Source organism: Wallemia mellicola (genome assembly GCF_000263375.1).
Source record: "Wallemia mellicola CBS 633.66 unplaced genomic scaffold WALSEscaffold_1, whole genome shotgun sequence".
NCBI lineage: Eukaryota > Fungi > Basidiomycota > Wallemiomycetes > Wallemiales > Wallemiaceae > Wallemia > Wallemia mellicola.
In genome coordinates, this window is record NW_006531958.1 from 1,483 (window position 1) to 27,115 (window position 25,633).

General features: G+C 38.8%; 14 protein-coding genes and 2 non-coding genes across 16 annotated transcripts; 5 read left to right on the forward strand and 11 right to left on the reverse strand.

Annotated features, from left to right (window-relative positions):
- Positions 1-452: 452 nt before the first annotated feature.
- On the reverse strand, positions 453-1,576 carry WALSEDRAFT_58960 (hypothetical protein). The gene is made up of 5 exons (XM_006955611.1): positions 1,452-1,576; positions 1,307-1,394; positions 1,247-1,256; positions 726-1,201; positions 453-682 (listed from the first exon to the last, which is right to left on the reverse strand). Exons 1-5 carry the CDS (start codon positions 1,531-1,533, stop codon positions 493-495), a joined length of 846 nt encoding a protein of 281 aa, XP_006955673.1. The 5' UTR covers positions 1,534-1,576; the 3' UTR covers positions 453-492.
- Positions 1,577-2,388: 812 nt separating this feature from the next.
- WALSEDRAFT_58961 (Rhodanese-like protein) lies at positions 2,389-7,136 on the reverse strand. Its single transcript, XM_006955612.1, has 4 exons — positions 6,870-7,136; positions 6,354-6,821; positions 4,132-6,310; positions 2,389-4,082 (listed from the first exon to the last, which is right to left on the reverse strand). The coding sequence occupies exons 3-4, from the start codon at positions 4,870-4,872 to the stop codon at positions 3,981-3,983; spliced, it is 843 nt and encodes a 280-aa protein (XP_006955674.1). The 5' UTR covers positions 4,873-6,310; positions 6,354-6,821; positions 6,870-7,136; the 3' UTR covers positions 2,389-3,980.
- Positions 2,417-2,723, reverse strand: WALSEDRAFT_61664 (hypothetical protein; the record flags this gene model as incomplete). The annotated part of the gene is made up of 2 exons (XM_006955613.1): positions 2,417-2,611; positions 2,646-2,723. The coding sequence occupies 2 exons, from the start codon at positions 2,721-2,723 to the stop codon at positions 2,417-2,419; spliced, it is 273 nt and encodes a 90-aa protein (XP_006955675.1).
- Positions 2,936-3,739, forward strand: WALSEDRAFT_61665 (arsenate resistance ArsH; the record flags this gene model as incomplete). The annotated part of the gene is made up of 1 exon (XM_006955614.1): positions 2,936-3,739. One exon carries the CDS (start codon positions 2,936-2,938, stop codon positions 3,737-3,739), a length of 804 nt encoding a protein of 267 aa, XP_006955676.1.
- WALSEDRAFT_49605 (hypothetical protein) lies at positions 5,593-7,531 on the reverse strand (the record flags this gene model as incomplete). Its single annotated transcript, XM_006955615.1, has 8 exons — positions 5,593-5,770; positions 5,820-6,236; positions 6,396-6,496; positions 6,543-6,733; positions 6,759-6,869; positions 6,899-7,224; positions 7,271-7,387; positions 7,419-7,531. The coding sequence occupies 8 exons, from the start codon at positions 7,529-7,531 to the stop codon at positions 5,593-5,595; spliced, it is 1,554 nt and encodes a 517-aa protein (XP_006955677.1).
- Positions 7,532-7,783: 252 nt separating this feature from the next.
- On the reverse strand, positions 7,784-8,493 carry WALSEDRAFT_61668 (hypothetical protein; the record flags this gene model as incomplete). Its single annotated transcript, XM_006955616.1, has 2 exons — positions 7,784-8,034; positions 8,082-8,493. 2 exons carry the CDS (start codon positions 8,491-8,493, stop codon positions 7,784-7,786), a joined length of 663 nt encoding a protein of 220 aa, XP_006955678.1.
- Positions 8,494-9,055: 562 nt separating this feature from the next.
- Positions 9,056-12,636, reverse strand: WALSEDRAFT_66738 (hypothetical protein; the record flags this gene model as incomplete). Its single annotated transcript, XM_006955617.1, has 4 exons — positions 9,056-10,386; positions 10,433-10,529; positions 10,578-12,515; positions 12,565-12,636. The coding sequence occupies 4 exons, from the start codon at positions 12,634-12,636 to the stop codon at positions 9,200-9,202; spliced, it is 3,294 nt and encodes a 1,097-aa protein (XP_006955679.1). The 3' UTR covers positions 9,056-9,199.
- Positions 12,637-13,202: 566 nt separating this feature from the next.
- On the forward strand, positions 13,203-14,884 carry WALSEDRAFT_58962 (hypothetical protein). Its single transcript, XM_006955618.1, has 3 exons — positions 13,203-13,244; positions 13,297-14,736; positions 14,785-14,884. The coding sequence occupies exons 1-2, from the start codon at positions 13,227-13,229 to the stop codon at positions 13,762-13,764; spliced, it is 486 nt and encodes a 161-aa protein (XP_006955680.1). The 5' UTR covers positions 13,203-13,226; the 3' UTR covers positions 13,765-14,736; positions 14,785-14,884.
- WALSEDRAFT_66740 (ubiquinone biosynthesis hydrox) lies at positions 13,295-15,527 on the reverse strand (the record flags this gene model as incomplete). Its single annotated transcript, XM_006955619.1, has 2 exons — positions 13,295-15,210; positions 15,263-15,527. The coding sequence occupies 2 exons, from the start codon at positions 15,525-15,527 to the stop codon at positions 13,847-13,849; spliced, it is 1,629 nt and encodes a 542-aa protein (XP_006955681.1). The 3' UTR covers positions 13,295-13,846.
- A 31-nt stretch (positions 15,528-15,558) lies between these two features.
- On the forward strand, positions 15,559-18,305 carry WALSEDRAFT_34319 (P-loop containing nucleoside triphosphate hydrolase protein; the record flags this gene model as incomplete). Its single annotated transcript, XM_006955620.1, has 3 exons — positions 15,559-16,016; positions 16,065-16,792; positions 16,836-18,305. The coding sequence occupies exons 2-3, from the start codon at positions 16,334-16,336 to the stop codon at positions 18,303-18,305; spliced, it is 1,929 nt and encodes a 642-aa protein (XP_006955682.1). The 5' UTR covers positions 15,559-16,016; positions 16,065-16,333.
- A 77-nt stretch (positions 18,306-18,382) lies between these two features.
- On the reverse strand, positions 18,383-19,478 carry WALSEDRAFT_61673 (aldolase; the record flags this gene model as incomplete). Its single annotated transcript, XM_006955621.1, has 5 exons — positions 18,383-18,683; positions 18,728-19,060; positions 19,110-19,192; positions 19,247-19,396; positions 19,440-19,478. The coding sequence occupies 5 exons, from the start codon at positions 19,476-19,478 to the stop codon at positions 18,383-18,385; spliced, it is 906 nt and encodes a 301-aa protein (XP_006955683.1).
- Positions 19,479-20,351: 873 nt separating this feature from the next.
- WALSEDRAFT_t1 lies at positions 20,352-20,452 on the forward strand. Its single transcript has one exon. It is a non-coding gene; the product is annotated as a tRNA-Val (tRNA).
- A 609-nt stretch (positions 20,453-21,061) lies between these two features.
- On the reverse strand, positions 21,062-21,134 carry WALSEDRAFT_t8. The gene has a single exon. It is a non-coding gene; the product is annotated as a tRNA-Lys (tRNA).
- A 1,700-nt stretch (positions 21,135-22,834) lies between these two features.
- Positions 22,835-24,428, reverse strand: WALSEDRAFT_58965 (Mg-dependent DNase). The gene is made up of 5 exons (XM_006955622.1): positions 23,969-24,428; positions 23,622-23,912; positions 23,510-23,573; positions 23,271-23,463; positions 22,835-23,225 (listed from the first exon to the last, which is right to left on the reverse strand). The coding sequence occupies exons 1-5, from the start codon at positions 23,985-23,987 to the stop codon at positions 22,872-22,874; spliced, it is 921 nt and encodes a 306-aa protein (XP_006955684.1). The 5' UTR covers positions 23,988-24,428; the 3' UTR covers positions 22,835-22,871.
- On the forward strand, positions 24,181-25,034 carry WALSEDRAFT_6819 (hypothetical protein; the record flags this gene model as incomplete). Its single annotated transcript, XM_006955574.1, has 2 exons — positions 24,181-24,439; positions 24,487-25,034. Coding segments are annotated over 2 exons (807 nt in total), but the record flags the coding sequence as incomplete, so codon positions are not given.
- Positions 25,035-25,127: 93 nt separating this feature from the next.
- Positions 25,128-25,572, reverse strand: WALSEDRAFT_61676 (ribosomal protein L38e; the record flags this gene model as incomplete). The annotated part of the gene is made up of 3 exons (XM_006955623.1): positions 25,128-25,171; positions 25,310-25,511; positions 25,561-25,572. 3 exons carry the CDS (start codon positions 25,570-25,572, stop codon positions 25,128-25,130), a joined length of 258 nt encoding a protein of 85 aa, XP_006955685.1.
- Positions 25,573-25,633: the final 61 nt, after the last annotated feature.

Genomic DNA, 25,633 nt, shown 5'->3' on the forward strand with positions numbered 1-25,633 from the left:
TCCTATACACTCTTTTTGCCATACACTTTACTGTTCAATAGTCGAAACATTGCGTCAAGTATCTCCTGGATAACAGGATCGGACAATGAACTTTCTCTCACATCTGAGAATGAAGTGTAGCAAATAAAGCCACCTAGCAATACATTGACCAACAGCGAACCAGCTGGTGCCAGTTGGACGTCCAGCAGTCCTATATTGAGCAATTTCAGGTGTGCCTTTTCATGACGTCATAGGCAGACATTTCCATATCTCAGCAACTACGGCAGACATGACTTTTATATCAACACAGGTTGTTTCTGTGCCCTCAATAAACACATTGTACTTTCGATGTCGTTTTGCCAGCGTCAAAGATTCCCATGGAACCTATGATATCATTTTCAAAGTATATAGACTACTATCTTTTCAAAGTTAGACGGCATATGCATACAGTAGACGAAGCAAAAACGTTGAATGGATATCAAAGAAATAAACTTATACAATTGCATTTTGGAATCACCAAGTGGCTCCATCGCATGTGTTTTCAGTGGTTGAACAGCCATTGTCACCTCCAGTACCGCCCGTGTTGAGAAATCTGAATGATTTGAATTGTTTCAAGTTGTCTTTGAGACTCATACAACTAGGTGGCTGCTTACCCATACCTTCGACGACATGAGTGTAACAGTGACTTTGGCATGAGCATTGGCTTCAAACAATCAGCTTTTGACAAATATGTGCAAAACACTTACTCATTGTTCGTTGCGACAAGGTCGATACTGCCCAAATTTAGATCGTGAAACTTGATACTTCCTCTTCCACTTTCCACGAGACAACCTGGATTATCTACGCTGACTGACGTACCACAATTTTCTGTACAATTCTCATCATCACAGAATTGGGCATATGTTGTTCTCCTTTCAAGACCTCTGCTTGCAAGTTCTTGAGCTTCTGACTCTCTCTTCTTCTGTTCCTTGGCTTTTGAATCCCTTTTCTCTTGTTCCTGAGCTTCTAAATCTCTCTTCTTAGCTTCTTCAGCTTCTAATGCCCTCGTTTCCATCTCTTCTAATGTGTTAGCATCGTCTCTTTTAGCAGCGCAGTTATTTGGGTCGCATGACTGTTGAATAAAACGATACGATACTCCTGAAGGTATTCTCTGACAACCAGCTGCATCATTGTCACCACCTGTTACCATACTGTTCACACACTGGCTCTGACAGGAGCATTTCTAGAAATATTGTGAGTAAACATAGGCACATAAGAGACTGCTTACGTCATGTGGTCTAAAGAATTAAATAAGCAAGTCAACTATATAGAATAAATAACTGCTCACGTTACTACTAAAGAGACTCTGTTAAAAAATGGATTGTCTCTTCCATGAAATTTCACGGATTTGCGATTAGGTCCCTCTTCTAAACAACCTGTTTGTTTGAATCTTCATCAGCATGGTATTATAGAAAGAAAGCACTAAAACCCACCATCATTTGCTGTACTAACTGACGTACCACAATTGACAGAGCAATTGTCATCATCGCAGAATTGGGCCCATCCTTCTGCCATGGCGGATTTTAACAGAGCGATGGTAAAAAGTAATGAGACTGTAGATAATTTCATTCTTATGGTAAGATAAGAAAGAGAGTTCAAAGTGTGAGGTTATTTGTATGCTTCTAAAGCTGTGTTACATAGCAATTGTTCCTGAATGCATCCCTTCAGCTTCCGAAACATCACCGCTATATCTCTATATCAATTCACGTGCTCTGTGATTCTCTAATAGCGTCAAATAACAGGTTACCAGGGGATCGCGTCGTTACTGATTTTTCCGACGATACAAATTCAAAACTTTAGGTGCATATGACTCCGCCTCACTATCTGACTCGTATTTCTCAGCTGCTCATTTCGACTGTTACTTAGCTTCAAATATAATAAATCTCCAAGCTATCCTTATCAAGCTGTCTTTCGTTAGAGGCGGTGCATCATCACTGCTTTGTTCAGGGTTCCGCGGAAAAACTTATGACTCTAATAACAACCGAACTAATTGAAATCGCATTACCTTACTCTTTCTGTTATCTTTGTCTTAAAGAAGTTCATCCTGTTATTCAAATTCCTATTCCAAATCAGAACTTTCTGAAAAGTAGTTATGCAAGGATATCAAAGCTTTCACAAACATAAATTCCATGCATTCATTTGGCAACAATCAATCATTCATTCATTAACAGATTTATCCTGCTGGTTGTTCAGATAAAAGTAATGGTATGACGGATCCATGGCTTCAAAAAGTTGCGTCAAATACAGGTCCATTATATTGAATAAGACATCTGTTCGAAATGCAAAACGATAGCCTTTTAGATATTTCGTTGCCCATTGCTGAAAAATTTATTGCCATGTTCATTCCTTAGTTAACAGGTTATTATGTATGGATAATAATAGTTGACTTGTTATACATTTACAATTCAATTGTCGACCATGACTTGTCATCCCAACGTTTACCGCGATCTTCTAGTGAACAACTACCAAACTTCTCCTTCCAAGCTTTAATACCGCCTGTTAAAGCGTACACACAATCGCGCAAGCCTTCATCGGTGTTCAAGTATTCATTCAATGTCTCTGCAAACCAGCCAGCTGCTCTCGGACCACGACCCTTAGATGAGTTAGTGAAAGATGAACTTCCTAACGTGGTTAAGTGAGGGTAAAAGGCTAGGCAGCGTAAGAGATAAAGAGTCAGCTGGTAAGTTGATAGCACCTGGTATCATATCGGTCATATCAGATCTCCTAACGTCAACAACAACAAAGTCTTGCCCCGCAGTTCTTGTCGAGTAAAGTTCAGCAAGTTGATCAACTGAGATATCTTGTACTTCGATTGTTGGCTGACCGTATACTTGCTACCAGCTATCTGAATCAATGGGATGACTTGGCATTTTTTATCAACGTTGTTGGTTGTTGAAAGTGTACCATGATCAGACGAATGTCGTCAACCATAACAAAATATCAACCATATCTTGCCGGATTAAATCACCCTGGAAAGCAACTAGTCCCGGATGACTGGACGTTTGATATTGCCAATGAGAGCGGCAGGGACGAGCTACGAGACGCACGCTTGATGCATGCAGCATTACCAAATAAGCTAAAAGTTCTGATTTTATACGGAAGTCTGCGTCAAAGGTCATATTCGCAACTACTCTCATTTGAAATCGCGAGAATCCTTCATCACATAGGCGTAGACGTTAGAGTTTTCAATCCAGACGGTCTGCCTCTGAAAGATGATAGTTCGGAATATCACCCCAAAGTCCAAGAACTTCGTCAACTTGTATCTTGGAGTGAAGCCAACTTTTGGGTATCACCAGAACAGCACGGGGCGATCACTGGCATTATGAAGACACAGATTGATCATATTCCGCTATCGCTTGGATCTATCCGTCCTACTCAGGGTAAAATTTTGGCCGTCGCTCAAGTTAACGGGGGTTCTCAATCTTTTAACGCCGTGAACACACTCAGATTACTAGGAAGGTGGATGAGAATGCACACAATACCTAATCAAAGCTCAGTACCGAAAGCCTGGACTGCGTTCTCACCAGAAGGTCGTTTTCTACCTATAAGTAATCGTGACAGAGTTGTGGATGTTTGTGAAGAACTCGTCAAGGTGTCTTGTTTATTTTATGGTAAGCATGACTTATTTGCCAGTAGGTGGAGTGAGCGCAAAGAAAAAGAGATCAAAGGACGTCTCCTTTCTCAAGAGGAAAAAGAAAACGAGAACAAAAAGTCTAGCTGAGTGAAGTCCGCAATGTGACTGATGTCTCGTTAAACATTGCGAAAAACCATTGAATCCCATGAAGCTATTAAGCAAGCAAAGAGTATTAATTATTCACTTATAGAGTGATAAACCATTTAGCATATCTAGTTCAAAATTATACATAGAAGTGTCGTTACAAAAGTCAAATGTAAAACATCATAGGCCCACCAATGAATGCAGTCAATATGTAGTTATCTTCGTTCGTGAATTGCAGAAGACTTCACTCTTTCACAATATCTGCATTAGGATGAGAAGAATATCCCAACCAGCTCGCATCGTAAACGCTACTTCTAACTCCAAGGACAAAGAGTGCTAGCCAAACCTGAAAATTGATCTAAGTAATTGATGGCTGTGCTGATGCTGAAACTCACAATACTGGCAGTTATTCCTGCCATACAGGAATTAATCACCCTTACATCCCCTTTCACGACTTTCTCAAATTGTTCAGGACCACCAAGTGACTGTTCGAAGATCTTCCTGAGCTGATCGTGGTCTTTGAAACTGTCACTGTCGCTCTCAATTAATTGGTTAAATGGTAGTGATTTGGCACCCGGCATATGGCCGTCTTTGAAGAGTTGCGATGGACGAGCGTCAACAATAACTTGATTTGAAGGATCTTTGATGGCTCCAATAATGTCCTCGTACTTCTTTACCTGTGAGACATCTAAATGCACTCTATTAAAGTCACTTGGTTGGTGTGCGGAAGGTGTGCTAGTTTCTAACTCAAGGCCAACTCTCTCGTATCGAGGCAGACCACCTTCAAGGATTTTAATATTTTTAAAGCCATATACTAAGAATGTAAATGCGGCTCTAGGCACTGAAAATAGTCCTTGTGTGTCATATAAAATGATGATATCTTCGAGACTCTTGATACCCAATTCCGAGCAAGCTTTTGCAAACGTCGAGGCATCAGGGAGCTTTCCTTGATAAGCACCACTAGTTTTTGGGGAAATTGCATTAATATCTAACCTTCTTGCACCTGGTATACGCTTTTGATTGAATTCTTCGTTAGCATCCCTATTAGCATTTGGCATATGCCATGTGACATCAATTAAAATAGTTGTGGATTTGTAATGTTCGAGTTCTTGAGGTTTAATGAATATTGTTGACATCCTGATGATCGTTGGGATGATCGTTAGGATGATGACGGATTAGGTATGATACAAACTCTGGGACAGATATAAAGGATGGCTAACCTGAAGAAAAAAAAATAGATTACTATGCAAGCTCTTCGATCTGTACGCAATTGTGCACGCATAATATGACATGACATGCGACTCTTTAATATTGTCGTTGATCAGTGTTTTACCCCCGTCATTTTATAATGTTTCGCACATATATTGCGTAGTTCACTCATAGCATCAATTTACATTGATCTACAATATCACTTTCCTGCTATCGTGTACTATCTCAACCTGAAGTAAAGGGGCTACAATATTAACCTCCAAGTTATGAACTTCATTATGTGACTTCAGTCGTTTAATCTGATGCTTACTGCTACTGTGCGTTTAGAGGCTTGGAATTTGCTACATATTCAAAGTGCCATCGTTAGCTAAACAACCACACATGATAGCTATTTGCAACCCAATGCTATTTTAATCATGTGCATAGCTCTTCAACAGCACCGTATCATAGTAGTTTCCGTTTCTACAGCCAGAAATTCAAGACAAACTTTTGACCAATTTCAGTATGTCTTGGTGACATGAAGTAACTTCTAAGCATACTTTAGCCTAGAACTTTTAGCCACTCACGAATTATTTTTTTCTCAAGCTGTATCTTACTACCTTAAACGAAGAGAGAAAATCAATGAAATGACATAAAATCTACAAAACTCAATAATTTTCCTGTCTGTCTTTTCCAACAGCATTTTCAGCCTCCTCGCTTCTGTCTCTTTTGAAAAACATGGCATAAAAAAGTAGCCCAGCTACAAAAGTAACGATAGCGAGACTAGCATTCATCCAAACCAAATGTGGATCCTCACTTACGCTTACCCGTGTTTCGTTAATAGCACTAGCCTTTTAAGAACTTTAGCAAATGACATGTGTTAAAACTAATTGACAACTCAAATGCTGTCTGTAACAGGAAAATAGAGATGACAAAAGCGCGTAATTGGACAGGTGCTTTTTTCAGAGTTAATTCATATGCAGTAACTGGTCCAAGTATACCTCTGAAAAGGCCACCAAAGCGTAAGTCGGAGCGACAATCTATAAGCAAACTTAACAAAGCATTGAAAAACCCGAACGAAACACAACCAAAGGTTTTGTGGAGCTTAACATCACATGTGGTAGCCTGATCACCACATGGACTGATGATATATACGTGATGTTGAATGCAAGCAGCGTAGACCATTGATAGTGAAGCGAAAATGAAACCTGTTGCTATCCTGACTACGGGTCCGTATCTTATACCTTTCCTTCTAAGTAATGGGTATATTATAAAATCCAAGAAGGTATCGTAGCCAATATCATAATTGGATCTATAATTTTCACGACTAATGGAGGAATGCTGCCTGACCGCATTGTTGTTGAAAGTGAGACAAGATTATTTGAACTAAAATGATCAGCTTTATCACTTATTAATATGTTTGACTTACGGTTGATTCTGTGATATGTAGTAAAAGATCAAACAAAAGAACATTTTACATGCTGACCAACCTCTCTTGACTTCCAAAACGAAAGCGTCATCCCACGTGATTAATTTGGAAATATTGCCATATTTCTCTTCATATACACTAGGCTCAGCTGCATCCCAACTAGAATGAGAATTTTTTGAGATTGTGTACCCATCTAAGTGGATTAATTGAGAAAATGTTTGACCACACTATCCTCAACAACCGCGATACTTCTAATAAAATACTACCACGTGGAGGTGTGTGGACTAACTTGTTTCGTAATGAAAATAATAATATTGGAACCAATGCAAACACTATCGTCGGAATTAGATAGGCTAACCAGAAAGAATGCTTCTTTTCAACTGCTGGACTAACCAACATTTATACTCCAATAGAACCAAGTCATAAGTCTCTGAATTGTAACGTCTGGATCAACGATGACTTTCTCGCCAGATTTTAATATCTTAGTATACGGCGTACTGGATTTTATTTGCTCACCTAACAATACGCTGATATTGCTTTTATACCACCAGTACCCAATCCAATCAAGATAGTCGCAGTAATCCAACCGGCCAAAGGAGTAGTAGGATCATCTATAGCTTTCGGTATTGAAGTTAGGGTGAGGATTATTAAACCAACGGAATGGCTCAAAGATGAAGCCATAATTGTTTTATATCTGCCTTTGGTATCTACAACTATGCCTCCTAACACAGGACAGACGTATGACCAGAAGATTGAAAAGGTAGTTAAACCAGTTGCGGCTTGTTGTCCCATTCCCATTACATCAGGGGTAGAACTGTCTCCCGGAAGCGGTGTACCAGTTATGCTACTATTTGGTAAAGGGTATTGAATGCTAGACGTTTCGTTAGCGAGGCGTATCTTTCAATCGATACACTCACTAATTCTGTGCAACAACTTTGGAAGAATAATATGAGAACCTTTCAGCTAGTTCTACAATGACAACAGCAAGTGCAAAATATGAGACACTTTCCGAAACTTTTCTCAAGGTAGTAAACCTCTTCAGTAGGAAAGTTTGCTGAATGGGACTGTATTTGAGTTTTTTCGCTTTTATCACTCTTGCTATCAGTAAACTGGTTCTTATCATTTTCATCTGCCTTTCTGACTTCAGCGTAATCTAGTGAGGGAGAGGTAGCACTCATTTCAAGTACGAAAGAAAAAAAAAGACAAATGCATCTAATTAATAAAGTTCGTAAGCATCATCTCATAACATACCTGATTGTGTATGGCTGAAGGAATGTTTTAATTTGAACATACGTGCAGTGTACGATTTGAGCCATAAGTCAATACGTTGTAGATTCCTAATAATGATTATATGGCTGACTGGATATACTGTTTGAACCTCACTATTAGATTCTCAAAAGTTTACTTAATTTCAGCATCTTACAGTCGTGTTATCCAACAGTATTTGTGGTAGACATGAATTGTTCCAACAGATCATTACGTCTCTCCAGTATTTTTATATGTTCGAGCAAAGCGATTTGTGTTTCGTTAAAACTCGATACTACCTGATTGATAACATCCATACATTTTTCCCTATAGGCACATACGTTCTGTTCTGCATTCTCAGCTTGTACAATCCTAATTTTGCTTGGCAGTAATAATCTTCTAGTCCAATTGTCAAGGTATTTCAACATTTCCACTGCTATCAAAATTACTTAGTTTCTTCATTTATCGAGGACAAATAATTACCTAAACCCTTGAAATCACTCGTGAAATTATGCTGTTCACTTGCTTTAAGACAAAGTCTACAATTCAAAACTTTACTCTCAAACTCTAAAAATGTTTCATCTTCTGATACATTAGTAGACTTTCGATTCTCTTTCCAAGTCTTGTAAGTTGGTGAATCGTCTAATTTTTGAGAAGTAACGTTCGAAGAGGTAATACTAATGACTACCTCCTTATCAGACGCTTTTTCTTGGTCCTGGTAGGTTATTTTTAAATAATTCTTTTTGCAATCTTCCAAATATGCATCTAACTCCTTCTTGCTACCTGAGAAAAGAATTTGCTCACCAGTTTGGCGTTCATCTGACCTTCGAGCTAGTGCTGATATGAATGCTATAAAGCAAATAGCTAAAATTAGCAAACGTGTCTTGTAATTCATCTCTGAGATAAATATACTACTGAAGTGATGGTACAACTGAACTTATAATCGAAGTTTTCTATCGCACGGCACTTCCACCTCAGTTACCAAGTCAAAATTAATTAGACTGAATAACTTTCTCGGCTAATAGGGCCAAGACTTTTATGTCAATTATCTTTTTTTTAAAAAAAAATTCCATTGAAATAGTGAAACTGACTGGATTTTGTGTTTATTTTCCATCCACATGAATCATATGCAAAGGTTAAAATAACTGCATAAGCGCATGAATGTCTAAAGATAAATTTCCTCGTTTATGATTTCAATAAATAGGTCAGGTAAAAATACATTAACAAGAAGAGGCGATGAAGTACCTCAGCCCCGTTGATGAAAATGATCTTCCAAAACTCCAATACAAGGGGCTAGGCTGATATCCCTAGACTTTACTATGGTCGCGTCTTACAATTAATTTTATAATCGCACAATCACTATCAGTATCTCGATTATTCAGTTCATCTCTAGGTTTATTGAATGTCTTATTGTCACTGAAGTTATCTTCAATCAAGTTCGCAAATTCCTTAAATTCTCTAGTTAATGTATATATATAAACAATTAGTAATACAATAGCGACAAAACTGATAAGAGACATATATGAGCGAAACTGAGGAAGAGAGAAGTGAGATTGAACTATGAAGAGAAGATCCATATAAATCTTGTGGTTGTTTTGTTGCTAACTTAATTGCTCATCTTGTAGCAACCAGTTGGCACTCATATTGTTATCTAATATATTATCGAATTGGTCATTGTTATTGACACGCCCACTGAACCAATCCTGAGTTGTTGTTGAGGATGTATCGCTATTTGTTCCTTTTCCAACCACGTCTTTACCATTAGCCGTAGCATCTTTTGGCGATTTTAACTCCTCATTGATAGATTCAGGTGAAGGATTCGTACCATTGATGAGCTCAGGGGTTTCGACGTTGACTTTCCTTGGACCATCCCCGCTATCACCATTATCGACATCATTGAACGAAGACTCGTCGATGAGTAAACTGAAGTCTAATTCCTCATTTGGTGGGAGCTCACCCCCTTCGTTGTTGTCATCTGGTGATAGTATGAACTCTGGCTCAGGCTTTGAGTGAACATCTTCCAAAGTGAGTGATGGTTTAAATTCACTATCTTCTCCAAGACTATTAAACATTTCGGGGTTGCTCACACTTGGAGTAGCACTAGTGGATGGTGTAGAACCACTCGCTGGAAAGTTGTTCTTAAAGTCCGCCAAGGCATTCTCTAGATAAGCAACAGGATCTTCAAGGGCTGTAGGCTTCTGTGGTATTTGTTGTTGAGGTGGTTGTTGTGATGGTGTTGGTTGCATTACAGGTTGATTTTGTGTTACAGGCGAATCCATGTCTATATTAATTGGTGTGTTGTTCGATTCACTTCCTCTTGATGCGTTCCTTGGTCTTGGTTGTGGTTTACCTCTACTACGCCCAGTTGCTCCCCTTGCAGCAGTTAATGCAGCTGCTCTCTGAGAGTAAGGTGACTTCGGAGGTGTAGCACCAACTTGTGCAAATTGTGATGCAACCTGTTGGGGCTGTGAAGCTGGTGATGGTGATAAATCGATTGGTTGCGACTGAGTTTGGATCTGTGGAGACGTTCTCGCACGTTTAGATGGTGGAGCTTTCAAATTATCGTTCGGACGTTGTATACCAGTCATAGACTGCGCTTGAGAAGCTTGCTGCTGTTGCTGCTGCATTAAAGCATTCTGTAACATAGCAGTAGGATCAGGTGCAACCTGAGAACTTGATTGTGTGGGTATCGGAGGTGGTTGTGATGCAGGTCTGGTAACAGATGCACCTTGTGCAATGTTTCCAATTCCTTGTACATCTTTTACTTGACTCTTTACATACATGAAGCCTAAAATTAGTTAATAAATAGTTATTCTTCTTGATAAATTACTCACAGCGAGCCAACTGAATCCGTAATCTTGACATATCTTCTAGATTGAAACAAAATTGACGTTGAGGTAGCATAATTGTCTGCTGGTAATACATGACGGTCTATAATATAAATTAGTAAATAAAGTAAATACCAATGTAGTAACTCACCATCAACGATATTTTCTTGACGGCTTCAATTTTACCAGGTTCAATTGGATCATTCAAGCACAGAAATATTGGTAAAATGTTCTCTAATGAAATGAGCATTGGTTTGATTTCAGCGCAGACTTGTGCTATTTGATGCTGCTCTTGTGGACTCAAATTTGGTTGAGAGTTGACGGGTGGTCTCTGTTGCATGATTGATTGCTTAATCGATTGAACTAATTGGGATGCTTGTGCTAATCTCTCTTTTGGTGGCATCATTATCGTTGGCATGTTGTTAGAAAGAGTTTGTTGCATTGCTTCAGAAGCCGATGCATTGGCTTGCATCGACGCGCTTGCACCTGCATTTGCGCTTGCACTGGCACTTGATAAAATATTTGCGTCCATTGGAGCAGCGCTTGGGATACTAGACGTAGGTGCCATTTGTTGAGGTTGGATAACAGGTGTTGACATCTGAGGCTGTTGAATTTTTCTACGCAGTTGCAAGATTTGATCAGGAGTGATGTTTAAACCTCTCAATTGTTCATCTGACATCGTTGACAATGATGCCATTAGTTGCTGCTGTTGTTGCTGTTGAGTTGGTGTTGACGTTTTATTTGGAGCTGACGAGGTTGCTTGTTGAGGGAATTGTGGAGCTGGTGTTGATTGAGGGAATTGGGTGACTGGTCTGGTCTGTGGTGACTGTTGTGATTGCTGTTGTTGTTGAGTTTGCATCATTGCGGCTCTTCTTTGAGCCAGTTGATCTTGAAGAGCCTTTGTCCATACTTGCTCAAAGGGTGCTAAATATTCACGGTAAACATTTGCCAGAGCTTGAGCATTGTTATTAGAAACGCGAGGCGACGATTCACCAAATTGAGTTGACAACGGTAAACCAATCATTGCACCAATTAAAGGCCATTTACCTTGACGATGGACTTCTAAGCTACCACCGGAGTGTACGACAGTCATGTATAACTTATGTAGATCAATACCTTTGCCGTCAACTTCTGGGAGTTTCTCAATTGGTGTACCACGCTTCTTCATCAATTCAATTAAAGCCTTTAAAAAATTATCCGGTTGTAATTGAGCTGCCATTGAGAGATTTGGTCTCATTTGAGGTGATGGTTGTGTTGGAGTTTGCGAAGCTGGCATTTGTTGTTGTGGAGTATTTGAGGCGCCAACTAAGCCTAAACCCAACATATTGGATTGATTGTCGCCGTTGATATTGTTGGAGAGACTAGGGAATTGTTGTTGTTGCTGTTGTTGAGGTTGTTGGGGTTGCTGAGGTTGTTGAGATTGTTGAGCTTGCTGCTGTTGATTAGGCCAGTTAGATTGTGAGTTTGTAGGCATCATGTTAGAAAAAGTATTCTCGTTTACGTAATTAGAACCAAGTTGAGGTTGTGATTGACTGTGTACCATAGATGGTGCAGCTGTGGTAGCAGCTGGATTAGGTTTTTGTTGGCTATTTCTAAGTTGCTGAATGAACAGAGCTTGTAGATTTTTAGCCTCTTCATAGGCTTTTCTAGCGTTATCGCGATCTTGCGGGGATAAACTTGGGTTTCTCAACTGTAAATCAATAGTTTCAATTTTCTGTTGTAAATTCTTAGCAGCAGCGATTTGTGAGGGAACTAAATTAGGAAACTGTGGAAGCTGAGATTGTTGTGACTGTTGCTGCTGTTGTTGCTGCTGCTGATGCTGCTGTTGGAGTTGGATCTGTTGAAGCTGGCGGTGTCTAATTAATTTTTGTAATCTTTGTATATTCTCGTTATTGAGTTTGTTAGACTTCGCAGCTTCTACTAAGAACTGGAGGTTGTTAGATTGAAAGGCTTGCTGGATCTGCTGTTGGAATGCAGGGGAATTATTAAAGTCGTTGTTGGGAGCGCTAGGTTGTGGTTGCTGCTGTTGTTGGTTCAACAAGCCAGATTGCTGCTGCTGGAGCCTATTCATCTGTCCAGCTATTATGGCCTATATAGGATCTCAGGGATGGTGTCCTCATATAGAGATATCGACTCACCTGCTGCCTCTGCTGTGGAGTTAGCTGATTAAATTGCTGCTGCTGTAACAGTCTAGCAATTTCATTATTCATTTCGATGGATGTGGTCACAGAGAGAGATGATTGCCTACACCGGTTCAGCTGAATCAATAATATAAAATGTGTAATTAAATTTGAATAAAGTTATACAATCATTTACTTAGCTTATTATTTATTAAATAGCCCAGATATCTTCTCATAACTCAGTTGACGGAGATAGATAGAAGCTCTAAATGATCAGAGATCTACAGACAAGGTACTAGGTACTACAATAGATAAGAGATATACAATTAATGTCAGCTGCTTATAAAAACTAGTCCTCATTTTATAAAGACCAGCTCTGCTAAGCGCTGGAAAAATTAATTTTGCAAAGTGTTTAAGTCATACACAACCAGAAGATGAACAACTTGATACCTTTGCTTCACTAGTCTTTGTCTGTAATGTTTCTAATTAAATCACTAGAGTACGCAGTATGCAAATATGGACACTCAGAACACTAGCATCTTTATAATTATTCCCATGATTTGAATATAGAAACTATACTTTATGTTTTCCTTCCCCCGCCTTCATTCAAAAATCTCGTTCAAGTGAGAGAAACGTGTCAGTGCACTTGCGCTCTTGGTCTCAAACCACAAAATAATAAAATGGAAAAAGTCAAAGAAGTACGTTTTTATTTTATTTTTTATTTATTCTTCTCTTTCTAATGCTCAATAGAAACTCAACAACCTCCGTGCTGAAGCCGACACTAACCTCGAAAGAGCTGAAGTCGCAGAGGAGAGAATAAAGAAGCTCGAACAGGAATCCCTCGTAAGAGAGCAAGAAGTCCAAACCCTTCAGCACAAGCTTGGTTTGGCTGAGACTGACAACGAGAACCTCGAAGGTCGTCTCACCGACTTGAAGGGCTTCAGAGATGAAGACGACGCCCACCGCACGAACGCCGAGGGTTTGCAGCGCAAGATCGCTTTATTGGAGGATGAGCTTGACAACGCTGAGAAAAACCTCAAGGACGTCACTGAAAAGCTCCGCCAAGTTGACGTAAAAGCAGAACACTTTGAGCGTCAAGTACAACGCGTCGAGCAAGAGCGTGACGGTTGGGAGAAGAAGTACGAGGACTCACAAGAAAAGTTAGCTGCTATGAAACGTGAATTGGATGAAGTTATCGCGCAAATGAACTCTCTTTAAGCAATCTTTCTTTCGTTATTATATCTCTTTATCGCACAAAACATATCCTATAGTCGAATCAAATGAATGAATGAAATTCCCTCTATCGTTTGTTATCAACAATTTCTGCTATTTTCGCTTCTCCGATATTACCAAGTTGCCTTGCAACCGCGCTGAACATATTTACCGCCTTTCCAACACCTTCAATTCCATCTGCGATAAAATTCACACCTCTACTTCCCCTACCACTGTCTTCAAAGTTGCCTGTCGTACCGGCTTGCTTCATTAAAAGATCCTTTAATGAATCTATCTCATTTAAAGTTTCTAAACCTATACTACGGAGTTCTACCAATGGATTGCCATCGTTTACTTTGAATAATGCGTTGAGTTTGTCTGTCGCGCTCAACATCATCATATTTTGTATGTATCTATCTCTCGTGTACCTCTCTAATACCGTTTTTGATCCAATATCACCACCATATCTACGTCCTTCTGAAAGTACTGATGTGAGTGATTGTACATCGGCCAATCCAAGATTCAATCCCTGACCGGCGAGTGGATGGCAACTATGAGCGGCATCACCAACCAAAGCAACCCTTGAGGCGTCATAACCATCGACGTGATTCATTTTGAGAGGGAAAGATGCTTGTGAACCTTCCTCAATAGAGGTCACCAAAGGTGGATATAATTCATGATCACTTGGTGGTATTCCGTCTTGGTTTGATAACTCACTAATTTGTCTTGATGTCGTCATATCAATACCTTCTGCAATTTCTACCTCTTTGATTAAGGAGAAGAAACTATCATATTCAAGGTCAATCTTGCTATAGAGTATCTTCAATACATCATCGCTGAATCTAAATGCAGCGTTTATTAACAAGACCAGAACTCTCGAGTCGATTTGCTTGAATTTCTTCGCCATTTCTGGTGTAGTTGACCAAACCATTGACGCAGATCTGTCAGGGAGAGGTAAATATGCAATTGGACCGCTAGGTAAGAATCTTTGGAAAGCAGTACGTGATGAATGACTTATGGTATTAGACGGGTGTGTCTTCAAAGTTGATACAAATCCAGCCGCATTGTAAGCCCATCCAAATGAGTCAATACTAGCGAATTTACGAACAGGTGAGTTGAATCCATCAGCACCAATGAGTAAACGAGTCCGTAGGGATGTTCCATTCTCGAGTTGTACACGTGGCCACTCATTATCGCGCTCAATCGAGCTGATCTTTGATGATTCAAGTAATTCTATTGATGTAGAGCCTTCAATGTGCTTCAAGAATGCATGTTGTAGGTTTGTATTTTCCATCATGTATGACAACGTGGTATTATCCTTAATTAAAGGCAAATCCTCGTCGTCTATTTGTCTACCAAATGTAATCCTAGCGTCGGTTCTACCATCCCAAACCTGCATATTATTGACTGGTGATACGCGTGACAGATCCAGTCCATCTAAAACGCCGATACCTGTATATTTCTTAAGCAAGTTCACTAAAATTGGAGTATAGTATATACACACTCTTCAAATTATTGAAATTAGACGCGCTGATAGAAGAACATCTATTAGAATAGGCAGATAATCCATTAGAATTGTAAGTTCTAACATTGTCCAATGAGTTTGCTTCTATCAAACCAATCTTGAGGTATTTCAGGCTATCATTTGATCCCAAAGAAGAAGCCAAAGCTAATCCAGCAGGACCACCGCCAACGATTAAAATATCGTAAGGTTGATTACTAATAGTCGCACTCTTACTAAATAAGTTGAATGCTCTCTTTGATATCATCTTGACCGTTAGCTCAAACGATCATCATGTCGTTGACGACATACGCACTCAACGGCGTTTCTAATTTTATTATAAATTTGAGATACGCTATACCAATTATTTTAAATTTATTCGTCTTTATTGGCGTTCTCTCCATCTATTCCTCTACAACTCCATCACAAACACCAAAGAACTATAGAAGAGTCTGGTTATTTATTATATGCCAATCAGTTTTACTCACGTATTTCATTGATGTAGCTGTTTCATTCCTACACTTCTTCCTTTACAAGTCTATATACAAAGATCCTATTATTTATGAACATTGGTTGGGATTACTAATACACTGTATTGGGACATCAGCTGCTTATGCTTTTGGAACGTTAGCTATCGCTTTAGGTATACAAAAGAACAAGAATATTGTTCAGTTCGTAAAAGTGTTCTACGCGCTATCACTTGCCCTCGAATTAAGCTTACTTATTGCCTGGCTATATTACATTAAGGTTTACACGCGTAAGATAACCTTCCTTTCCGCGTTTTATTACTAACATCTACCTTTAGACAATTCCTTACCGAAAATAGCAATCACTCATATCGCCTTACAATCCCTACGCGTTCTCTTCCTTGTGATTGCTACCACCCTTCTCAATTTACCGGTAACAATCAAACAAACCAGTGTGCACGATGAGTCCATCATTGATGAGAACTCTTCCCTGCGTGCTAACAAACAACCTCATTATGGTACCACCAGTGGAACAGCTACCCCAGTAACCACACGAACCAACGACTCAAACGTACCAGCCGTAAAGGGCCAACCTCCTTCTGCTGGTATGGGTACCTTCTTCAAGCGTATGTACGACCTAGGTGATATTCTCTGGCCTCGCAATTCTGTATACTTACAATCTGTCGCTTTCTTCTGCTTGGGTTTGTTAGTTGCTGGTAGATATATCAATCTGGTGGTACCAATACAATTAGGTAAAGTTATTCAAGATCTCACAGCGTTTTCATCTCCTTGGAAACATCTGGCTTTATATTTGGTATTAAGATTCTTTCAAGGATCTGGTGGTTTATTACAAGTTATTCAAAGTGTTGCCTGGATTCCAATTACACAGTGGACCGATCAGAAGATGTCTACCCATTGTTTTACACACCTTTTGAACCTTAGTCTTGCATTCCACACACACAGAAAGACTGGTGAAATTTTAAGAATATTAGATAAAGGTGCAGCTTTGAATGGCTTCTTCCAGATCCTCCTATTCAACATTTTCCCAACTATTGCTGATATTTTGGTATGTTCGATATTACTTTAAGCGCCTCTCTAACAAACTTTAGGTCGCACTTGGTTACTTCTTCTTCAAATTCGGACCGCTCTTGTCGATAATTATAGCCACAGTTATGTTCCTTTACGGATTTATCTCAATCGTAATTACACGCTGGCGTACAGAACAACGCAGGGATTATGTAGCAAAAGACAATGCTACAAAGGCCATTTACACAGATGCATTGTTGAATTACGATACTATAAAGTACTTCACAGCTGAGGACAATGAAATTAACAGATACACTCGTGCTTTCAAAGACTTCCAAGCTGTTGAAAAGAAAGTCATTGCTTCACTTTATTTACTCAACATGGCCCAAAATATCATTATTGTTTCTGGTATTGCTACAGGTACAGCTGTCGTTTGTGCAGGTATAATAAAAAACAAAGCAGAAGCAGCCGAATTGGTAGTCTTCTTGACATTTTTACAACAGCTTTACGTACCATTGAACAACTTGGGTTCAATTTATAGAGCCATCAATACTAGCCTTGTTGATAGTGAAAGATTAATGCAATTACTCGCAGAACCTACAGATATAAATGATAAACCAAACGCTATCACCCTTGAAACCCGTCAACCTGTCATTAAATTTGAAAACGTTGGATTCAGTTACGATACTACGAATGATGCACTCAGTGGTTTGTCATTTGATGTCCCAACTGGTAAAACTGTAGCATTAGTTGGTGAATCAGGTAGCGGAAAGAGCACTATTTTGAGATTATTATACAGATTTTATGATATAAAAGAAGGTTCAATAAACATTGATGGTATTGATATTAGAGATATGAAGCAACAATCATTAAGGAAACATATCGCTATTATACCACAGGATTGTGCATTATTTAATGAGACAATTGCTTTCAATTTGAAATACGGTAAAGAAAATGCCTCCGAAGAGGAAATCATGAACGCTGCAAGAGCTGCTCAAATGCATGAAAGAGTCTTGTCATTCAGTAATGGTTATGACACCAGAGTTGGTGAAAGAGGTGTAAGACTTAGTGGTGGTGAAAAACAACGAATTGCAATTGCAAGAGCACTATTAAAAGATGCACCAATTTTGTGTCTCGATGAAGCGACGTCTGCATTAGATACAAACACGGAGAGAGAAATTCAATCAGCCTTTAACGAATTGAGTCAAGGAAGGACCACAATTATAATTGCTCATAGACTCTCAACGATCGCGAAAGCTGATAAGATTTTATTTATACAAAATGGCCGAGTGACGGAAAGTGGAACACATTCAGAATTACTCAGTCAAAATGGAGAATTTGCAAGGATGTGGGCAAAGCAAGTAGAAGGTGAAGTTGACGAACTAAACGAGCTATCAAAACAGGATGTTGAGACAAATGGAGGTGAATCTTCTAGTATAGTAAAAACAACATCCAATGAATCAAATACTTCAAATCAATCATACACAAAAAATGCGCAGAATAAGAAAAATAAGCAAAAGAATAAACGTAGGAACAAAGGAAAAGTTTGGTAACATATTGTATTTATTATTGCATTCTTTTTTCACTTTATTACTAGATTACACATTTATAGTAAAGTAATTTTACAAAATCAGGCTGCGCCTTTGAGTAACCAAATACCAGATCTTACAATTTCTTTAATGTCTTCGCTTAATTCACGAAGAGGTTTACGAGGTTTAGGGTTGGTATTATAGATCAAACTCGTCGCATACTTGATGCCAGCTACACCTCCAACCTTACAGCGTGCTTCTACAACTGATAATTTACGTTGCAAGTCCAACGCCTCGCCTGCTTTACCTTTGTTGTAAGAATCCCAAACATTAAATAACAAATCAGGTGCAAAGTTAGCTGCTGCTGTAATAGACCCATGAACACCTATACTCAAAGCAGCACTAGCGTTTCATTAGATTTAATTCTAGTAGGGCACATAACTTACATCAGATAATCAGATGAACCACAAAATACGTGAAAATTGTTCGTTTTCGAAAGGTGAGTTAATCTTGTCATTTTCCCCACATCATTATCAGTTGCTTTCAATCCAACAATGTTAGGATGTTGTGCTAATCGAATGACTTCATCGCTAGTCAGGTGGAAACCTGCAGATGATTGAGGGTGAGAATATATAATAACTGGAATAGGTGACTCCTCTGCTACGTCTTCAAAAAAAGACATATTGTCGTCCCTTGATAAGTTCGGTGCGAGTGATGGTAGTAGAATAAAATTTGCCCCACTGAGTTTAGCTCTATGTGCCCTCTCAATTGATTCGTAGCTAGCGTACAAATTGAGATGTTTATTTTTTTATACTTAAATGTGCTTACGTTGATTGTGATGCTACATTTGTTATCACAGGGATATCCTGTAATTTATACAAATCAAGAGCATCTCTGATAGATTTTGTGACCTGTTATGGTTTAAGCGGTTGATTTTAATAATTGAGTTCAATAAGTTAACTCACTATATTGGTTTCCACAATTGACAACGATTGATGTTCCCCGTTACTTCCAACAACAATACCACTCGTGCCAGCATGTGCAATTGTGACAGCATGCGCAGCTGTAGCTTGGTTATTCACAGTTTGCTTCTGATCATTGTTGTATATAATTGTCTATTCGGTTGTTAAATAAACATTAAGACATTGTCAAACATACAATAGTTGTATAATTCCCGCGTGGTAATTGAATAGTCATGGTAGCTTTTTAGTGAGTTTATTAGGTATCAATTTCATGATCATGCAGCGATTGCATCATCTTGATTAGCAATTTTCATCAATTTAACAACCATCAAAATTATGCATAAATTGATTTAATGTATGTTTTAGCCATTTTTCCGTTTACGAGTTATTTTAATTTACTGAGTTGCCTAATTCGGTAAGTCTTGCTAATTAAATTTACAATATTGTCGCAAATTAAATCTTGAATAGAGAAAGCAATATGTTTTGTATAACTAGTTGAAAATATGATTGGATGTTGCTTTGAAGTCATTTAAGAAGTTATCATTCGTTTAATTTATCGAGTTGAGATTATCAACCCTCAAAGTGAAAAGTCAAAAATGTGAAAGAATATAAAGCATGATGCTTGTTATATGCGATTTGTACGATTTGTTTTGACCACCATGAAAATTGACTAGTTCATATTAAATATTCTTGGGATGATGGATCATGGAAGGACACTAAGGCATCCTTCCTATTAAAAATTTCTCCAGATAATATTGCGTCTATGTAAAAATTCTTATCGTAGTAACGATTAATGGTATATATATCTCCAGTACGTACCCATGCGACGGTAGAGTTTGTCTTTCATGTTACTGCTTAAAAAGTGCTGCACTCAACACCATTGATACAGTATAGTTATGACTTAGGAATAGGAATTCGCCTACGAGTGTTTCCCAAATCCTCACTCCCCTGGTAGGAGTTTACGGTGCAAATTTTCAGTTCCAAAAAAACTTCTTTAAGAAAATTCTCGGTCAAATATATAATCCAGAGAAAAATTCACGTGAACGTTTCGTGGACACCACGATTTGTCAAAGGTTTATAATACTCCTATACCAAAAACACTCAACAAGCTTTCGTGGCTTAGGGGTTATAGCGCCGTGTTAACATGGCACACTTTATAAGTGTTCACCGGATCCGCGGAGGTCATGAGTTCGATTCTCATCGAAAGCTTTCTTTTTCTTTTTTCTCATTCTTGCGAAAGTTATGTAATAATTGCTCTTGCCGGTCACTAATTTTTTTTTTCTGCATTAGCGAGAATAGCCAACGCAGCTGATATGTGATATGGTTCAACAACCATAATCAGGGTGCACCGCGAGGCTTATACAGAGAATGTAATTTCTACGTTAACACACCCGAAGATGGTACTTTGTCTCATTATAGAGACCCATCGAGAGAAAATACGAATATGAAAGAAATAATGTAAAGTATAACTTTCAACAAATGTCAGTCAGACCATTTGCACTCGGTCATGGCGTGAAGTAGCTAGATTGTGTCCAATGTTTGACTTGATGAATGCATGTAAGCATAACGATCCACTCATCCTCTTGAGGATACCCTGAACTTACATCTGTATCGCCCTGCATTGTGCTTGGGCAAAAGTGGTGTTGGCAAAATCTGACTTCTGCCCAGTGCTACGAATGTGAAGAAATAGAATATGGAGGAAATACTACACGACTCTAAGCACATCTTACTCAATCCATATATTCAAAGACACAAAAAGTATCTTTATAGGCAAAAAAAAAAAGCAATTGTACTCAACAGTTCGAGTGCAAAAGAAATAGCCCCACGCGGGGCTCGAACCCGCAGCCTTGAGATTAAGAGTCTCACGCTCTACCGATTGAGCTAGCGAGGCTTATAACTTTGCCAGGTAATCACTTGATAAATTCCAATACCCGCAAAAATTTTCGTTTAGCGAAAAAAAGCAATTTTGGCGCAGAAGCTTCATTAAGTCGAGTATTTTTTAATGAAGCAGAGCGTGTGAATCTTTGCAATCCAAACCCCCCAAAAAAATCTCGCCATCAAATCTACCCGCTCAAAAGTATCAGCAGGAAAGCCAACAGCTGCAAAAATGGCCAAAATTCCCAACGAGATGCCTAGAGAGACACATCTGGGGTTATCAAGCTAATTATAGAACATTTCCACACGACTAAGTGCTACCACTAACGGATTAAACCAATTGATTCGCCCGAAAACAAGTCGTGTGGTGTTGTTACGTAAATCTATAAATCTATAACGTACTATAGCATTAATTTGACATATGATTACGTTATATAATGATCATTCAGATAATAGGTTTTTACAAAGTTTATTTCTTCATTTAGTTCGCATTCCTTATTTTCCGCATTCTTTACACATATCTTTATACTTGGAAACTCCTTGTATTTGAATCTATCTTTATAAGTAAATATTTATTCATAACTGACAACTAAATGCTGCTGTATGTTTAGCACTCGTTACCTATTCTGGCATGTGACATAGACGATCGTATTCCGCACAGCACTTTTATATGTAGAAGACAAATAAATGTGTTAGAATCATGAAGAAAGAGAACAACAAAAATCAACCTACGGTTCATACTGGGTCCAATGCTCAAGGACATCCAAGCTTTATCAAACACTCTAAAATTTTTTCAAATCGAAATGGGCACCTTCTTCCTGGAATGCAGTTGCAGGAGCTGAAGATCCAGGGTGAATAAGTTGTTGGGCACAGACATAAAGGTAGGAATAAGAGGACAGTGAGGTACAAGCGGACAGTGAATCTGCGTAAAGAAATAAACGTTGCGTAATAACAACAATAGTAATAACAAAACATAATCATATTTCGTAAAGCCAAAATAGCATCTATTTAGGTCCTTTATATATTTAGCATAACATTTCTGGTTAATAAATATATACAACAACTCTAAATATCACAAATATGAATTATTATCTGTTGGTGTTTGTTTCAATAACCTTTCCTATTGTAGGGGTATTCACATACATGGTAAAATGAAGGAATTCAAGCTTTATCAAGAGAGATCAACACACCAACTACCAAAATAGTGAAAATTAGACCAGCAATGCATGATTCACAGTATACAGAGCTGGACAAGTGTTGCAATACAGGAGCTCAACATACAGCATCAGTTATTAATTAGGTGCTAGAATATCATAGCAATAATAAACAAATAAACAAACAAATGATGATATGTAGATATGTATGAACTAAAAGATTTACCGATAAACAATACCTTGTATTGAGACAAACAAAAGACATAAACTTGATGAGACGTTAGTCATGACTCCCCTATATTTAATCTTACAAGCTCAAGGTAAATATTTTGCATTGTAAGAAGTATGGATGGGCGAAGTTGAAATGTGTGAAATCTTGACATTGTATTTTTATTTCATCAGCTAGCGAAAGCTATTTCATTGCCCAGCTATCTAACCTAAAGTAAAAGATTGTTGTTGCATATGGTTTGTACCCTAATCAAGTATTTATTCGCACGCATGTCTTTGCGTAAGGACTTTAACAAAGGATACGGTAAAGACAATATGAAGCAAAAAGTCTAATAATGCCATTCTATTATTGTAATAAATATACAAACACATCATAACTGGAACAGCTCGCGAGTGTTGCGATAAGCAACTTCAGCAACAGTATCAAGTGGAACATTTTTAGCGGATGCAATGATGTGTGCAATAGCAGGAGTAAAACCGGGTTCATTCCTACTCTTCACAGGTGCATTCGCCGACCATTTTTCTTTCTTGACCGCAGGTGGTAATTTGTATTCATCTGGAAGTGTTTCAAGGTGTGGATATGACGCGTGAGTTGAGGTGACTGAACACCATGGTGCATCAGTCTCGACCATGAGTCTATCAAGAGGAATAGCTTTAGCTACATCCAAGTTATCTTCCGTTTTGAGACTACATCCATTTAAACCGATGTAGAAACCAAGAGAAACCTTGTAGTGTGTTATAGTGGCACTTAAAGGAAAGAGCTAACCTACCAATTCTTGCATTTCATCAATGCTTCCTGTGAAGCTGTGTACACATCCTTTAGGTAAGTTGTCACCACATGCTGATTTGATAGTTTGGACTAGATCGTCATGACAGTTTCTTGAATGTAAAAAGAGTGGTATGTTCAACTTTTGAGCGAGCTTGAGTTGTTCAGTGAATGCTTTTATCTGAGTTGGTTTGTCACTTGTAGCGTTGTCAGACTAGCAACATATGAGAACAACTGATTTACCTAAAATGCAGTCTATCCCAGTCTAATCCACATTCTCCGAGTGCGACAACTCTACCGTTTGAAGCTGTTAGGACTTAATTATGCTGTCATGATAAGAAGATAAAGCACCTACTTCCCGGAAATCTATTAGCTTTTATAAAAGCTTCTAAATCATTGATAAAAGACTCATTAAATTCATTAGATCGAGTAGGATGTAATCCAGCAGTAGAATAGAAGCCATCCAACTCCTCCGCTAAGGCATGAACCTCCTTGCTTTCAGAGAGACTACCACCTGTGAGAATAGCAGATACAACGCCAACGTCTCTCGCCCTATCTAATACATTCTTTAGGTCATCTGGGTGGGTTTGTTTGGGTGAACGATATACACCTCTAAACATGCTATCAGTGAGATTGAGAGCGATATCTATTGATTTAATTTATAAATACATAGGCAATAGAAACAGTATTTAGTATACACACCAATAAACTGCAGTCTCATCTCTTGACTGTCGACTATCAAGATGTCATGGTTTAAACGTTCAGCTCAAAAGCATATCCCACAGACCGCTGATGATAGAATGAGGAATGAATTACTAGGTGGAGATGCTAATGCACAGCAAGATGATCAATCTAGCGTGTATGGTCAACGTCCACCAAGTTATACCACAGTAGATGATGGCAATGACACAGCGAGGAATGAATTATTCAGTGGTGCACCTAGATCTGCTAGAAATTACGGCGGTGGAATCAATCAATCAGCTTATGAGGGTATAGATGAGGAAGGCGAGGGAGGCGGTGTAGCTAACGAAGAGGAGGAAGTCGAAGCTATTAAACAACAAACAAGATATGTTAAAGAGGATTCAAAGGATAGTACTAGAAATGCCTTACGTATCGCGAGAGAGACAGAGGAGAATGCTACGACAACGATGATGAAATTAGGTGACCAGTCAGGTGTGTATTGCTTTTCAATGATAACCCTTACTAATAATACCCATTAGAGCGTATTGCTGACACCGAGCGACATCTCGATCTTGCGAAAGCACACTCTAACAGAGCTGAAGATAAAGCGAAGGAACTCAAAAAGCTCAATAGGTCGATCTTCAGACCAGTCATCACATGGAAGACGGACAGAAGACGACAAGAGATCCAACAAAAGATCGAAGACAGACATGAAACTGAGCGTGAAGAGAGAGAGAAAGCACACGCTGATGTATTCGCATCTAGGAAACGTGTAGATGAAGCTATTGATCCTAGAAAGGGTGCTTTAAGAGGTTTCGGTGCTCTAGGTAGAAAAGCTCCCCAAGCGTCCAGTTCAGTTGAACGTTCTAAGTATCAATTTGAAGCAACTGCCAGTGATGACGAAATCGAAGATGAAATTGATAGCAATTTAGATGAGATAAGCCAGGCTGTTGGTAATCTGAAGAGATTTGCTATTGCATCCGGAGAAGAAGTTGAAACTCAAAATACCCGTCTGGATGATATTCACAATAAAGCTGGTAGATTGGATGATAAGATATTTAGAAATACCGAAAAGCTTAAGAAGATTAAGTAGCTTGTAATCAGATGGATGAAATTTCACATAGCAGACAACGAAATTCAAAATACCAACGGACATGAAATCAAGGAGTAAATACACAATTTACTTCTTTGGAGCAGCCTTGCCAATTTCCTCAACGTTGAGAGCTGATCGTTAGTTAGCGAGGGTTATTCCAGACTCGTAAGGAGCGATTTTCTTCTCTTTCAGAGCCGGTGTACCAAATAAGCACATAGTCCCCTCTTATTCAACAATACTAATCGTCCTGTAAGTTAAAAGTTACTTACTTGGTGGGAGTGATTGCTTGAGCTTCTCAGCCTTCTCAGCGTCAGAGACGACGAGAGTGTAGAGGTAGCGGGAGCAACGGATCTTGAACTTGGTAAGTTGTGCTGACTCGCCCTTAGCACCAATGGTCTTGGTCTTCTTGATGCGAGCTGAACGAGCGTCCTTACGACGAGCAATTTCGAGGAAGTTCTTGATGTCCTTGATCTTTTGAGGTTTGTTAGATAGAGTGCTATATTCCTATATCTTTACTCACTTCCTGTGGCATTTTTAAAATTTGCTCGTGGTCGTTAAGAAGAAAAGCTGAAGGGGAAGTGATCTAGGGAAAT

What these genes read in the sequence shown, in the direction of transcription:
- WALSEDRAFT_58961 (XM_006955612.1), bottom strand. Translation starts at nt 4,872, where the DNA reads ATGTCAACAATATTCATTAAACCTCAAGAACTCGAACATTACAAATCC. An exon ending in CAGGAATAACTGCCAGTATT is followed by an intron (nt 4,083 to 4,131) that starts GTGAGTTTCAGC and finishes ATCAATTTTCAG; the next exon opens with GTTTGGCTAGCACTCTTTGT.
- WALSEDRAFT_58965 (XM_006955622.1), bottom strand. An exon ending in AGCTAATAGATTTCCGGGAA is followed by an intron (nt 23,574 to 23,621) that starts GTAGGTGCTTTA and finishes AAGTCCTAACAG; the next exon opens with CTTCAAACGGTAGAGTTGTC. An exon ending in TGGGATAGACTGCATTTTAG is followed by an intron (nt 23,464 to 23,509) that starts GTAAATCAGTTG and finishes CAACGCTACAAG; the next exon opens with TGACAAACCAACTCAGATAA.
- WALSEDRAFT_58960 (XM_006955611.1), bottom strand. Translation starts at nt 1,533, where the DNA reads ATGGCAGAAGGATGGGCCCAATTCTGCGATGATGACAATTGCTCTGTC. An exon ending in AGTTAGTACAGCAAATGATG is followed by an intron (nt 1,395 to 1,451) that starts GTGGGTTTTAGT and finishes TCAAACAAACAG; the next exon opens with GTTGTTTAGAAGAGGGACCT. An exon ending in CTTGTCGCAACGAACAATGA is followed by an intron (nt 683 to 725) that starts GTAAGTGTTTTG and finishes GATTGTTTGAAG; the next exon opens with CCAATGCTCATGCCAAAGTC.